At 40.3% G+C, this 14,019-nt stretch overlaps 1 protein-coding gene across 1 annotated transcript in view; it reads right to left on the reverse strand.

The window, feature by feature from the left end:
• Window positions 1-5: 5 nt before the first annotated feature.
• The window catches only part of LOC113616644 (microtubule-actin cross-linking factor 1-like), a gene marked incomplete at its 3' end in the record, with an annotated part of 31,648 nt that continues 17,634 nt past the window's right edge, over window positions 6-14,019 (reverse strand). The window contains exons 11-28 of the mRNA XM_027100055.1: window positions 13,755-13,862; window positions 12,598-12,816; window positions 11,200-11,403; window positions 10,477-10,485; window positions 9,301-9,532; window positions 8,458-8,684; window positions 7,221-7,343; window positions 7,022-7,123; window positions 6,097-6,198; window positions 5,830-6,003; window positions 5,582-5,737; window positions 5,222-5,419; window positions 4,546-4,674; window positions 3,571-3,744; window positions 998-1,153; window positions 687-893; window positions 429-548; window positions 6-11 (exon numbers count right to left, since the gene is read on the reverse strand). Of these exons, the coding sequence (XP_026955856.1) occupies window positions 6-11; window positions 429-548; window positions 687-893; window positions 998-1,153; window positions 3,571-3,744; window positions 4,546-4,674; window positions 5,222-5,419; window positions 5,582-5,737; window positions 5,830-6,003; window positions 6,097-6,198; window positions 7,022-7,123; window positions 7,221-7,343; window positions 8,458-8,684; window positions 9,301-9,532; window positions 10,477-10,485; window positions 11,200-11,403; window positions 12,598-12,816; window positions 13,755-13,862 (2,646 nt within the window). The remainder of the gene's footprint in view (window positions 12-428; window positions 549-686; window positions 894-997; window positions 1,154-3,570; window positions 3,745-4,545; window positions 4,675-5,221; window positions 5,420-5,581; window positions 5,738-5,829; window positions 6,004-6,096; window positions 6,199-7,021; window positions 7,124-7,220; window positions 7,344-8,457; window positions 8,685-9,300; window positions 9,533-10,476; window positions 10,486-11,199; window positions 11,404-12,597; window positions 12,817-13,754; window positions 13,863-14,019) is intronic.

Raw genomic sequence — 14,019 nt, forward strand, 5'->3', positions numbered from 1 at the left:
TTCTGGAACTCCTGTTCTCAAAAAGATTTAAAAAAAAAAAAAAAAAAACCACGCTAAAAGTCAGATGACATCGAGTTTTCAGGTGGGTAACCAGAAATAGTATGAATGTCACTACTTCTTGAACTAAAATTAACAACAGCTTATCCTGAAGAAATTTATAAGGTTTTGTCTGTGCCACATACAGCAGTGCATGACTATTTCTAAAAGCCCACAGTTTTAGCTGGTTACTCCCACAGTCACTTTGTTTGAACTCTTATTTAAATGAGGAATTGTCATGGTTAGACACTGTCCAGATACAACATGGCTCTATGATCTCGGCCGTTTAACATTAACCGATTAGTTTTCTTTTGACTAGTTCTGTGTTTTTATCAAGCTACAATCATCAGTGAACACCAAGCTTAGGACCTAAGAGCAATGAACTGCTGTACCTTATGCTTTGAGAGCTGAAGTTTAATTTTGTCTGGGTCGTTGGATATCTCCAGTTCTGAGTCCAGGTGACTCTCTGCATCTTCTAGCCAGTCAATCAGTTTTTTCCAAGCTTCGTGGAACTAAAATTATGTAAGAAATACGTTATAACAGGAATGAATATGCACACTACACAGCACTTTTATGTGAACCAATGCGGAGACTCAAAACATGCAGCCCAAGGTTGTTCAGTAAATTAGTATCTTTCTTTTATAACTTACTTGTTTTGCCCGCTTTCTGGCATCATCCAGCAATCGTCCTCTTTCAATAGATCGCTGGACAACCTTCTCCCATCGAGACTGGACGCTAACCAGCAAATTTTTGATCAGAACAACGTCCTGTTTCTGGCTAAGGAACTTTAACTGATTCCCGGTTTGATCCAGCTCAATGATCTGGTCTCGATGAGCATTTACTTCATTAGCAAACACCTGAGGGAAAAATATTGCTCTTTTTAAACTGGAGATAAGATCAAGGAGCATCACTTTCAATTGGCGCTTTCAAAGGGAAGGCAGCATCGTAATGCCATTGTTACCTTGTGCTCCTCTATCTGGGAAAGGACGGTGTTTAGAATCAGGCTGGGAGGAGAAGCGATGTTTAAACTCTGCTCTGCTAGAGTGAGCCAGTTGATAAATTCTTGCAGGGAATTCTGGAATTCTGTTGCCAGGTTGAGGGCCTCTTCCAGCTTTGACTAAATTTTAAGTAACACACACACACACACACAGAGAAAAGTGCCAAATTCAAGAATTATAGTTTTAAGGACAAAGGCGTGAATTGTACACCAAGTGAAATGACTTCTAAGAAGGAAGCCTCATTTAATCAACCTCCAAACATGCCCTGTTTGCAAAGAAGGGGACATTTTAGTGCTAGTGTTTGAAACTGAAACAACTGTGCTTGGAAAAGGAAAGGGCACAGTTTGCAGCTAAGTTGCTTTCTCTGCCATTCCCCACTTCCTGAGACATTAAAGAACAGGAATAAAGGCATTCAAGCCATTCAATAAATGTTAAGTGAACAGACCCTTTAGTGGTGACAGCTGCAGGATCTGCAACCTACTTTGGGCAAAGTCTCAGCTTCCTTTAATGTCCTTTTTGTGGCATAACACAACTAAATGAGAAGCACCTGACTGTGACGGTGACAGTCACCGCAGGGCTCTCTCTATCTGAGTATGTTTTCAGGAAATATGGCACTTGAAAAAGTCTCAGTCTGAAACTTATGCTTATGCTACAGCAACAAAAGTAATAAAAGCCAGAACATTTCAAACAAAAATGTGACAATTTACATAGATGTAAATTTTTAGTCATTACGATCTAAATCAGAATGACAAAAAAGAGTGGCTCATTCAGGGTGTGCGCTACTCTCCACGAGTACATCCCAGTTCCACAGTCTACAAGCTCCATCCTCAGAGACCTCTACCCCGAACATCTGGGTGATGGCCTCTGACCCTGGCCCGTCTACTAGGCAGGCAAAGTAGAATAATGGCAGGTTGTTAAAAATGAATATATGCAAAATATTCACTGAAAGAAACCCCAGAAGTACACTGAAAATGTTCATTGCTGTTAAATGGGTTGTGTATTCTTTCTACTTTCCTCTTGGTGTTTTCAGGTTACTTCTGTAACCTAAAAAACACTGTGATGAATGTTATAAAAATGCACAGACCCAGTCTAAACAAGTTCAGCGAACAAAGGAAATCTACCTCAAGTCTATCATAGAAATACTTAGCAATAAATATATTGCAAGTTCCTAGATGGCAGGAAATCTTTCCATGTCATTTCATCTATATAGTCTTCAACAGGGCTTAAATAATTTTAGCGAACCTGGAATGTAATGTTCTTACAAAATCAGAAATAACTATCATTGACAGCTAGCCTTTGCTCGATCAATTCAACAACTAAAGTTGACCCCTTAACAACATGGGTTTAGGGGTGTCGATCCTCCGAGAAGCTGGAAATCCGTGTGTAACTTTAAAGTCTGCCCTCCACATCCACGGTTCTGCATGCAAAGATTCAACCAACTAGGGATCATGTAGGACTGTAGATATACTTAGTGAAGAAAAAAAATCCTGCATACAAGCGGACTTGCGCAGTTCAAACCTATGTTGTTCAAGGGTCAAAACTATATTCCTTGAGGCAACTTGTTCCACTGTGTCAAAACCCTCTAGAAACTACTTGATTTTGAGCCAGAAGCTACCTTGGTTTCTTTAATTAGTCTTAGCTCTACATTCAGCAGGAATTATAGACAAGACCCTGTCCAAAAATTAGAACACAGCCATACACTCAGGTCCTCTGCCCACTCTTCATGTAACGAAGTTACCAGACCCCACACTAGAGGGACCCTAGGAAATTAATCCTTCTCTCAAAATGTTCATTTATATGTGTGAAGATGTGGTTTACTTCCTTCTGCACATTAAAGTTCATGATGACAGAGTTCATGCCTTTATTGTTTTCCACTGTACACCTAGCACAGTGCCTGGTACATACATGCTTAACGACTACTTGTTCAATGGATGTGGCCAATGGATTTGGACACATATTTTACCGTTTCAGCTGCCCAGCACAGAAACTCTATGCAGAGTGATATTCTAGAACTCTGTACTCATAAAAAACAAGTTTGGGGGCAAATGCCTTGATCTCTGATCACTTTTCGTTTGAGGAGAATTTGATTTTTGAGGAAGAGTAAGAGGAGGACATACAATTTACTGCTCTTGAGTTTTAGTAACTAGACATCAAATTCCGTGTGAGGAATAATTAGTGATACTCCCTGCATGCTGTTCCCAACCTCCCAAGTCCAACAAAACCTATTTTTAAGTCCATCACTGAGCAGTAACAGGCAGTAATGCCTTAACTGGTAGATGCAGAAAAGGAATGCAATATTATAAAAGCAAGTATCGGCAGAAACTATCAGCATCAATGCAATTTGACATGGATGGAAAATAGAAATGTAATGGCAGAAAAGATGGCTTGATTTAGCACAAAGCCAGTTCTGAGGACATCAGTTCTGCTAGCTTGCTACAATATAATGAAAAATCTTCCATAGAAACTAGATGAGAATTGCATGTAATCATTAAGCAAACTACTCAAACAGTAATCAAACTGAATTTTGTGGTGATACCTTTCTTTCTTCCATCTTACTGCTGACCACATGCCACTTCTGTTCCAAGAGTGCTACGCTCTGTTCTGTCTTCGAGCCAGATCCAGAATCATCACGGCTGAGAAGCATGAGCCTGCCCTTGTCAAGCAGTTGATTGTAAGTCTCTTCCTTGGCTTTCAGCTGGGAATAGAGTTCCTATAAGGGCAAGAAAGATATCAGTAATGCAAATTCCCTGAAAGACACCCACACAGATTTACAAGCACAGTTTGGAAAAGCCAAGGAAGGTCTCATTTTGATTAAAATCCTTTCTTTTGGATTCAATTCAACTGCTGAACAATTAGGAAATGAAACCCACCATTCTTCCTTAATATAAAAATAATTTTGTCACCAACAGAATTTTTAAGGATCAGAGATCACAAAAATAGACCCCAATAATTTACTTCTCCTTTTCCTGAGGGATATGCCTAGAAATTATGTTGCCTCTTGTTCTCAGCCACTTTCTGGAAATACTGTCAGCTTCTATTGGATTTCCCTAAATCCCCCCTCAAGTAGGTTTTTCCTTTAATTTTTTGGCTGCTCCATGCGGCATGCGGGATCTTAGTTTCCCAACCAGGGATCGAACCCTCAGCCTCTGTAGTGGAAGCACAAAGTCTTAACCACTGGACCGCCAGGGAAGTCCCAGAAGTCTTTTTCTTAAATACAACCATATATGTGTCACTATTTGTCTTGATGCTCTCACCTTCACATCAATATTCTTGTGCCAGTCAATCTGATTAACTTGAAATCTGCCAGCTCCCCAGGGCATTTCTGGTTCACTCTTTCCTGTCGCTGCCTATCGCAGGGTGTTAGAAGCCTGTCTAAGCAGCAATCCCCAAGTACTATATTGTCAGTAAAAACGCACTACTTTGTAGACTCCCAACTACATAGATCTCTGTGAATTCGGAAAGGAGCTACTGAAAATGGGATGCTTATGCTCAATTTCAAGAAATCTGTTACCATATGTGTATCAAGCTGCTCCCTAGCCGTTTCAGGAAGTCCTCCTGTGGGCTTCGATGCAGAAAGTTGGGTCTCCATTCTAGTCAGTTCCAAGAGGAAATCTTCAATTTCACTATGGAAACCCTGGGCCTTTTGAGAAAAGACATTAGCAAGGTCAGTAGTCAATTCTATTTTCAGAAGTAAACTTTCTAAATGACCACATGAGGAATCTTTGAGGGAGGAATTTTAGGCTGCTCTCATGCAGGGTTGTTCTGTTGCTGGATGATTATGGGGCCAATGTATTTACTTATTTTCAGAATTGAGCAGAATCCTTCAGACCTCACTGTAACAGAGATGCCTGATATAACCTGATGAATTGACTGACTAAGGTACTGTTGAATATGGATACGGAGGGACCTGACTTGATCCAAAAAATAACTAAATCTGTGAACAAGGTTCGTTACAGCAAAGATCTACTAACTTTGAATAGTAGATAGAGGGACTGGATCACAAACTAATCCAAAAAGAATGATCCAATTAAAGGTTGTTCTTTCCAGACAAGTCTAGCACAGAACTGACCCTCAAGGCAGAGGGGGTTCTACCCCAAACTGCTTTTCTTTTGTCGACTTAGATGGACTTCCTTCTGAATACTGTCATGTGCACAGCCCCACCCACCTAACCTGGATAGTGCATGTACCTGCTGCAGCGTCGACTGAAGCTGCTGCTCCCTCTCCTCTGTTTTTTGTAACACTGACTCCCAGCACTGGTTCATGGTTTCTAAACGGCTCCTTAAGCTGCTGGCATCATCTCCAGCGCTAGATTCAAGAAGCTCATTGCCAGCTTTGTTGACTGTTTCCACTGTGGCTTGATGGGCCAGAACATCATTTTTTAGAACCTAAAAAATGTTGAACAACATAATTTACCTCTATAGGTATCATTAAACCTGGCTCTCTAAGGTACACACGACATCAAAAGGTACAGAAACATCAAAAAGCTTCTGATGGCAATATCTGGTCTCAAACCAATAGGCTTAGAGATGAAAAATGAAAATACTTACATGGTGCTTTGCGAGCTCAACTTCAATGACTTTTGGGTCTCCACTTATTGGTCTCTGAGCATCTAGCAACTCTTCAGTGTGAGTCAACCAACTCATTAGCTCCTCTAAGGCATGCTGGAACTGGCCAAGGGCCAAGAGAGCACCTTCTAGCTTATGCTACTCAGAAAATGATTTAAAGGGAACGTTTGTTAGGAAATTAGAAAACAGTAGATAGTAGTCCACTTTATGTACTCTACCATTTGCCTTACCTGTCTGTGAGCAATTTTCTCACCCAGGTTCTCCCAGAGGTGTTTAAGTTCCGTCATTGGTTCTCGTATAATGTCTCTGTCCGTTTCATCAGTAGCTTTCTTTAACATCAGTTCACCCTGGTGATTGAGCTTCTCCATCTCAATTTGCTGTTGGTAAACTTCCACTTTGAACTCCTGTCAAAGACGTAGTGAATGTTAACATCAAACCAAGTCTTTAAAAACGAAAAAGAAGCAACCCTTCTTCAAAAACCCTTCCCAGGTACAAACCTTCATTTCATTTAACTGATCTTTAACAGTGTTGAGGTCAGTGCCGACAGGGGGCATTGTGCAGAGTTTAATCACAGTGTTATCTAGCCAGTCAAACATAGCCTAAAATAAACATACAAATAAACAGTCAAAAAACAAAAACATAAGGACTTGGGAGACAATTAGCATGATCTCTGCTAATACAAGCAGAGATAAATCAAAGTATCAATACTTTGTGTTGTTTGTGCTCTCAGGTTGGGGGCAGAAATAAGGGATAATGATCTTTATTTCAGTAATATGGGGACTTAAGGATGAAGCCAACACGACTGGAATAATGTCCAAAATAAACTACTATTTCTTATGGCCAGCTAGCAAGCCCACAATGTGCTGAAGCTACCGTACTGTGCTGTGCTTTGAGATAACCTGGGTTGGGACCTCTAGCAAGCAATGACTTTGACAGTAAGGCCAGCTTTACTCTACAGCCACTGTGAGGATAGATAATATGATGAAAAACATGGCAAGAAGACTAGAAATTTGGATGTCAGAACTTTTCTTGCTACAAGTGGGAAACTGGCTAGAAATAAAGAAATAGCCTGTCTTTGGTTCAAGAATGTTGCAGTCCTGTGAAGGTGACCGACTCACGCTGGACTCAGAATATGACAGAAATCACGGGGGGCTTCCCTGGTGGCGCAGTGGTTGGGAGTCCGCCTGCCGATGCAGGGGGTGCGGGTTCATGCCCCAGTTCGGGAGGATCCCGCGTGCTGCGGAGCGGCTGGGCCCGTGAGCCATGGCCGCTGAGCCTGCGTGTCCGGAGCCTGTGCTCCGCGACGTGAGAGGCCGCGGCAGTGAGAGGCCCATGAACCGCAAAAAGGAAAAAAAAATAAAAAATAAAAAAGAGAGACCACGGAACCTGTGTTTCCGTGGTGGTCACCTCGTGGCCTCTCACCTGAAGAGTGTCCTGATACTGCACAGCGGCTTGCATGGCATCCTCAAGCTTTTCCAGTCTCTCTCTCCATGTTTTGTTTAAGTTCTCCCAGGCATTATTCATCTAGGGTAAAAACAGTGGATCAGACTCTCCAATTAATCCCACTCTTAGTGTGAGTCCAGTAACGTTTTGTCTGAACCCCTTGTCCACTTCTCCACACCTCATCAATGCTCTTCTTCACTTCCGGCTTCTCAGTTTCTCCACAGGCAAAAATCAAATCTGCTCCAAGGATTCGAATAAACTCCAATTCCTCATGCAGACCATCTGTCTCTTCCTTAATAGTCTACATGTAAATGAACAGAACATAAGCCAAAACAGAAAGCAGAAGAGAACTTCCCAAACTTTGCAAATGTAATTTATACCCCCATCGACAGCAGATGTTGAACAGAACGGTCAATTTCATTAAAGTCTTCCAGCGTTCTTAATATTTCACTCATCTAAACAGTGAAGCTTCAGAGTCTGGTTATTTTTCTTATATATACATCAAATATATTTTTATATATTAACAATAAATACATAAAACAGTCTGAGAAAGGTGCAATGAGCTTCAATAATTTACTAAAGGTCCAAGGAGATCATAATCTACAACCAGAAGTCTATTACAGAGAAGAAAATTAACTAGGATAAAATACTAGAGTACAAAAGTCACATATCTAAGAGCTGGGAGATGAGCATAATAGGAATGCTAGGCTATATAATCTCAAAGAAAGTCAGTTCTGTGCCAGATCCTAAAACATAGTTCATGGACTGGCAATGACAGGGGTGGGGAGGTGGAAATGGCTGAAGTAAAAGAAAGATATGAGTGTTAAGAGGGAGAATATAGAATAGCAAGACAGTCTTGCCTTGGGCTAAACGGACAAAATGAGGTGAGAAATGCATTTAATAAAAACTAGGATCCCCCAAAAGGCTAGAAAAAGGTATGTGGAAGTAACAATTGTTATTTCTGGATGATGAGTCCAGAATTTTTTTCTTCTACTTTCTATTTTTCTACAGTAAATAAATTTACTCGAGAAATAAGTACACCAAAGAGAAGACTAAATTCAGAAATGAAAGCAAAGCTGGATTTTTAAAGCACATGCTACTAATATGAATTGTTAAGTTTAAAACTGATGACAGAACTACTTCTGTGTGGTGGATCTGCTCTACATCACGACCAGTGGCGGTTGTATGCACCTATACAAAGTGGTAAAACTTGTACATTAAAAAAAGAAAAATCTATAATGAGCAGGTATTTTTGTTCTAGTGTAAAGACATACTATTAAGCTTAAAACAAACAAACAAACAAACAAAAAAAAACTTTTAAGGCACTCAGCCTGGCTAAGCAGTTAACACAACATAGTTGGATACAGTGCTTTCCCACAGGACAAACACATGAGAGAAGGGGTTTTGTTTCTTACCTCGGCGGCTTCAACCTGTTGTTTGATAATGGATGGGTCAATGCCAGGGCTTTCCAAGTCATGGACGATGTCCTGGGTGTCTTTGATGGTGGTGAGGAGAGCTGCCATGTCATACCAGAACTTCTCCGCTAGTTCAAGGACATCAAGGAATTTAATTTCTCGCTCTTCAGCCCGAGCTTTGATGTCCTCCCAGAAGAATACCATTTGATCCAATTTGTCCTGGATTTCTGAGGGGTACAGAAGAGTGAACAGGCCTTTTCTAAGGACTTAAAATCAGCCTCATCAGGTATTAGATATAATCCTATTTTCACTGAAATTATCCTTAAAAGTCTCTAAAAATGTATAACTGAAGGATAGTTTTCTATCTTAGCTTTATTATTAATTATTTCTATGCTCTCATTTATCACTTACATTGGTCTCCCACATAAAGAGATCACAGAGGTTATCTGGAAATGAGTTATCATCTACTATAAAAGTACTGCTAAGATACTTATAAAGGGGCTGAAATGAGAACTCTGTTTCCAGTCTTCTGTGTTGAACCTGCTATGTTTCCCATGGAAAGTGTTATAAAAGGTAGTTATGTTCTACCCACTACTGGTACTGCAGTTTCCTCGTATTAGGTGGTAAAGGAGCATTTGTTTCCTGGTCTGGGAATCTAACTACCAATTGTAACCTTATTTCAATGGGGAGATGTGTTCTGAATTCTAAATGACTTCGTGGAATACTCATTACTTGGGCACTGCCTTTGCATTCAATGAAGTACATCTGGTGGGATGCTGGAGGTAACCACAGCCTAGAATTTATTCTATCGACTTTTAAAAAATGATTAGATTAATCAAGCACCTTTTGCAGCCAGATCCTTGTCAGCTCCCTGAGATCGCCCAATGAGCTCTTCTCCACGGCGCTTCAGGGCCTCAAAGGATGGCTGCAGTTTCTCCAGCTCCACGGTGGCACTTTTGTTGTCACTGATGCACTCTCTGATCTTGTCTACTTCAGCAGGGATCAGTGGTGGCATACGCAGGCGAGAGGAAAGATTCTCCAGAGTCTCCAACATGGGCTCAATTTTATCATGGAACTAAACAAATATTGGACCATTAGCCATCACAGCAGTACTTTGTCACACTTCTGGGGTAAATGTTAGGGATTAAGGCCAGTGTATAAATCTACTACTGTTTAGGATAAAACCTATGCTCAGCCTAGCCCCACGGCTGTCAAGTGTTGGGTTTGTCTAAAAAACTGTTTTGGGCATAGTATACCAGAGCTGGCCCATCAGAAAAAGTAAATGTTTAAGAAGCAAAAAGCTATTACTTACTATACGAAAAATCAACTCAAATCCTTAATGCTGCCACAATACTTCCCCAATTCCAACTACCGTGATGAAAAAGGGACAAGACTATGAAACCAGTGAGAGTCAGTGTGTCAACATCTCAGATGACAGTTGCATGCAACAGAGTAGACCAAGAAGTTAGATGCCCTCCACCAACTGTATAAATGGATGGGGAACTCAATATGCTACATGACTTGGAGTTTAAAAGTATCATGGCATGCAGTTTGACAACCCACCAGTGTAATAGTAAGAAACTAAAATGTCGGCATGATGAAAGATAATTAGGGAAGGCCAAATCTAACCTTATTCCGAGAGAACTACTGCCCTTTCCACTTTTCTGGTACTTTGAACAACATATCTATAATTGTAAAATTTTAATTTGTAATATGAAGCAGAGAGGGGACAAAAGGGAGCACAACAGACAAGTCTGCCCCCTAAAGCCAACTCTGGATTCATTGATTAGAATAACGCTTACCAACTGTTAAATGTCCTATAGGAAATAACACGGTAAACAAACAAAACCCCTTCCCATCACTCCCTCACTTCTAGGTTCTGCCCCAAATGAAACTGGCATAATAAACTGCATTAATAAAATTTATTCCACTAACGTTAAGGGAAGTTTCCTTATAAATAATCCTCTCAATTCTCAGCTTCGTAAGAACACCCTAATCCCAAGGGGGTGGGTACCTTACCTCTGTAATCTGTAATGGTGGGCGCGGTCAACACAACAATGAAATGTGACGATGTGGGGAAGACAGGAGCAGGCAGCAACAACACAAAGTAACACATTCCACAATGTGAGTGAGAGATGGGACGGAAGGTGGGGGGGAAAAACTTGAGTAAGTACAAATATTAACCAAGAATATTGACCAAACATAGGAATAAATTACCCAGACATAACAGTAATATATTAGTTGGAAAGTATGTAGTTACATGCTTTAAACTCCACTGCTAGTGGTTTGTTTCTCCTTGACTCTACCTTCTCCCTAGTCAAGCATCTTTCTCTGAACTAGGAGCTAGCTGGTGGCCTCGTGAATAGGAAAACGAATGTGCTGTCTAAATCTCGAAAGCAACAGGCCCAATAGGAATTTGACTTCTTGAGGCATTTGTTGCTTCAAGATGAATTTACCCAAAATCATCCCTGCTAAAGGATTATCACAATATAAAATTTTCAAGGAAACAATCAACAGGCAATATATACCAGCCAAGATGCATTTCACCCTTCTTATGGTTGTCAGTATAACCAATGCTCCCTGGAATAAAAATGCAGACAGGCAAAGGCCCCCAGTCTCCTGATAATGTATCACCAGCATACTAGTCTGGACATTCCTGAGCATAGGGGCATACTGATACAGAGCCTCTTGCTTAGACTAAAGGACAGTTGAAGGTTATATGAGTTTAAGACACACACATACCTGAGCTGACTGGGAAATAGCCTCGTCCAGAGCCAGGGCCCGCTGGCGCACCTCCTCTTTAATTTGGGCATACGTATTTTCTGCTTTCTGGTATTTTTCTTGCACCATTTCCCCCTCTTCAGGGTTTAACTCCTTTAGTTGAGGGCCTATCTTTAGCAGCTTATCGATATGAGGTTTGTGTTCAGCAATGGATTCCCTTAGTTGCTATGCAAAGAAATATGGATTAAAATAAAATGAGCCTTCTTATACCAGTTTGTTTGTTTAAATACTTTGATCAGAGCTCATACCAAATGAACAAACTGAGTTACTAAAACCCAGCAAGTCCCAACATCTCACCGTTTATGGAGGGAATAAAATCTAAGTCTTGGACTCTGACTCTAATTCTCTTCAGTTTCAAAAGCCAGTTCACATGTTCCACCACCCAGGAAGCTTCCCAGAAATCGTCTCTCACTCTCACCCTCCAATACAAATGTATTCCACTGTCTTCTGTACTCGTAAATACTTCTCTGTACTCTACTGTAGTTTGCACGATTTAATGTCTGTCTCCCTGCCCAGACTGGGAGACACTAAGCAGGACCAGCTACAAACAGCAACATTTCTGGTAATCCAACCGCTCCTTGACTATACTGCTGGCTACTTCCAGTTTACATCCTTCCTCTTACAGGAATACAGAGATAGCAATAAACATGAGTCATACACCACAAATAAAATAAACATTAAAAAAACTACCTTTAATGGTAACAGCATCAGTTGAAGTGTCTACAAATTTCCCTTTCATCTCAACTCTAGGCAGCAAATTGCTTTCTGATATTCCTGAGTGAAGGCTCTCACTCCAGCTAGGGCCTAACCACAAGGAAAGGGCCACCCAACCACAACCAAGTAACACCCCACTGTCACTGGGAAGATTTTAAACTCCCTTGATTTTTACGTGGTGCTTTGTTCACTTCTGCAATACCCAGGTTCCTGACATCTCCATAATCTTTTTTTTTTTTTGCGGTACGCGGGCCTCTCACTGCTGTGGCCTCTCCTGTTGCGGAGCACAGGCTCCGGATGCGCAGGCTCAGCGGCCATGGCTCACAGGCCCAGCCGCTCCACGGCATGTGGGATCTTCCCGGACCGGGGCACGAACCTGTGTCTCCTACATCGGCAGGTGGACTCTCAACCACTGTGCCACCAGGGAAGCCCCATAATCTTATTCTTTAACTGATTCATATTAAAGGACAAAGGAAATAATTCAGATATGTATTTTTACTGTGCAAAAAAAATTCTAACTGGTTAAGAATTAATTTCATAACATTTACTTATACTCAGTAGGTACTAATAAATAGGCTGTTTTTGAATAAATCGTAGAGCCCATTTTCAGTTCTGTGATTAAATAAAACTCGGCACGCTCCTTACCCTCATTTCCTCTTGTTGCTGCCTGAGCTGCTCATGATCAATAGCAGGAGGAGGTAACTGTGCTATTAGTGTCCGAGTTTCCTCAATCCAGGGGCTGAGCTCCTCATATGTTTCCCAAAACTGGTTCACCAAGACCTGTGCCCGTTCTAGGCGGGCGTAACGCTCTGAATTGAGCAGACTAATGGCTTCGTATTGTTGTATTAGAGACTCTGTCTTTTCCTGTGAACAAACAAAAAAAATGTAAGCATTATTATCATGATGAACCCTTCTTTAAAGTAAAAATGTAAGTATATATAGGTGTGTGTATATATATATATATATATACACTAAAAAGTTTAAAGAAATACACACTAAAATGCTAAAAAATATGGATTAATCTAGTAAGCTTACAAGTGATTATTTTCTTTATACTCAACTGAATTTTTCTATCATACATATACATAATTTTATAATTTTTAAAATATGAAAGTAGTTTCACAAACAGTAAAACAGCACAAGCACAACACACCCAAATTAACCTTTTAGTGAATACCTTTTATAACTTTAGATACAGCACTACTGTAATAGGCCAGTTTGACTGAATCTCTCAGGGGCTAAGATGGGTATTTGCTCATCAAGTTTCATTTGTCTTTTTCCCTCTGATAAAAGTCTCCACAAACCTGGCATTTATGCTTTATATGTTTAGGATGAGCAGCTCAATTTATGAAGACTTCTGAGAAAACAGTGGTTACCCATACCCTTTATAAAAAACAAAACTGGTGTACAAATGGACTCTGTTGGTCAATTCTTTTAGAAATGGGTAATGATTTTTTAGAAGGACCTGAAGCAGAAATTAATATCTGCACACGGTTCTGAAAAATCTATCTACCTGGAAGGGTAACTCAAAGATAACTCATTATGGACTGAGGATGAGTAGCAATTCCTCTGTTATAAAGAAGATGGATTTGCAGTGTATTTCACATTATACAGTACGGCTGTTTAGACATCTGTGAACACAGGGTTAGGAGTCTGAATGCCCCAGAACATCAAGCTGGACTTAAGTTATCACAACCAGTAATAGAGGGAAAAAAAAACTTCAACTATCATTTCACAATTGTACTTCTAATTCACCATGATCAAGATAAGAACAATATGGTGAATAAATAAATGTAGTTTACCTGTAATATAGCTTTTTGCTCTTCCCCACATGTGCCAAAGATTTCACCACGATGACTGAATAGTTCATCCATGGAATCTTTGTGTCGAATGATGTCAATGGAGAAAGCCTTTGAAAAGTAAACTATTGTTAAGTCAAGAAATATAAGAAGCCCGAGCCTGTGTTAGTGAAAAGTTAGACATACCCTATGAAAAATTCTTTGCTTTAAAAAAGCCACATCAAAAAAAAAAATCAAAAAAAAAAAAAAGCCACATCAAAAAAAAAAT

This window comes from Aethalodelphis obliquidens, unplaced genomic scaffold (genome assembly GCF_003676395.1).
Source record: "Aethalodelphis obliquidens isolate GAN/ISIS:26980383/991018 unplaced genomic scaffold, ASM367639v1 scaffold281, whole genome shotgun sequence".
NCBI classification, from domain to species: Eukaryota; Metazoa; Chordata; class Mammalia; order Artiodactyla; family Delphinidae; genus Aethalodelphis; species Aethalodelphis obliquidens.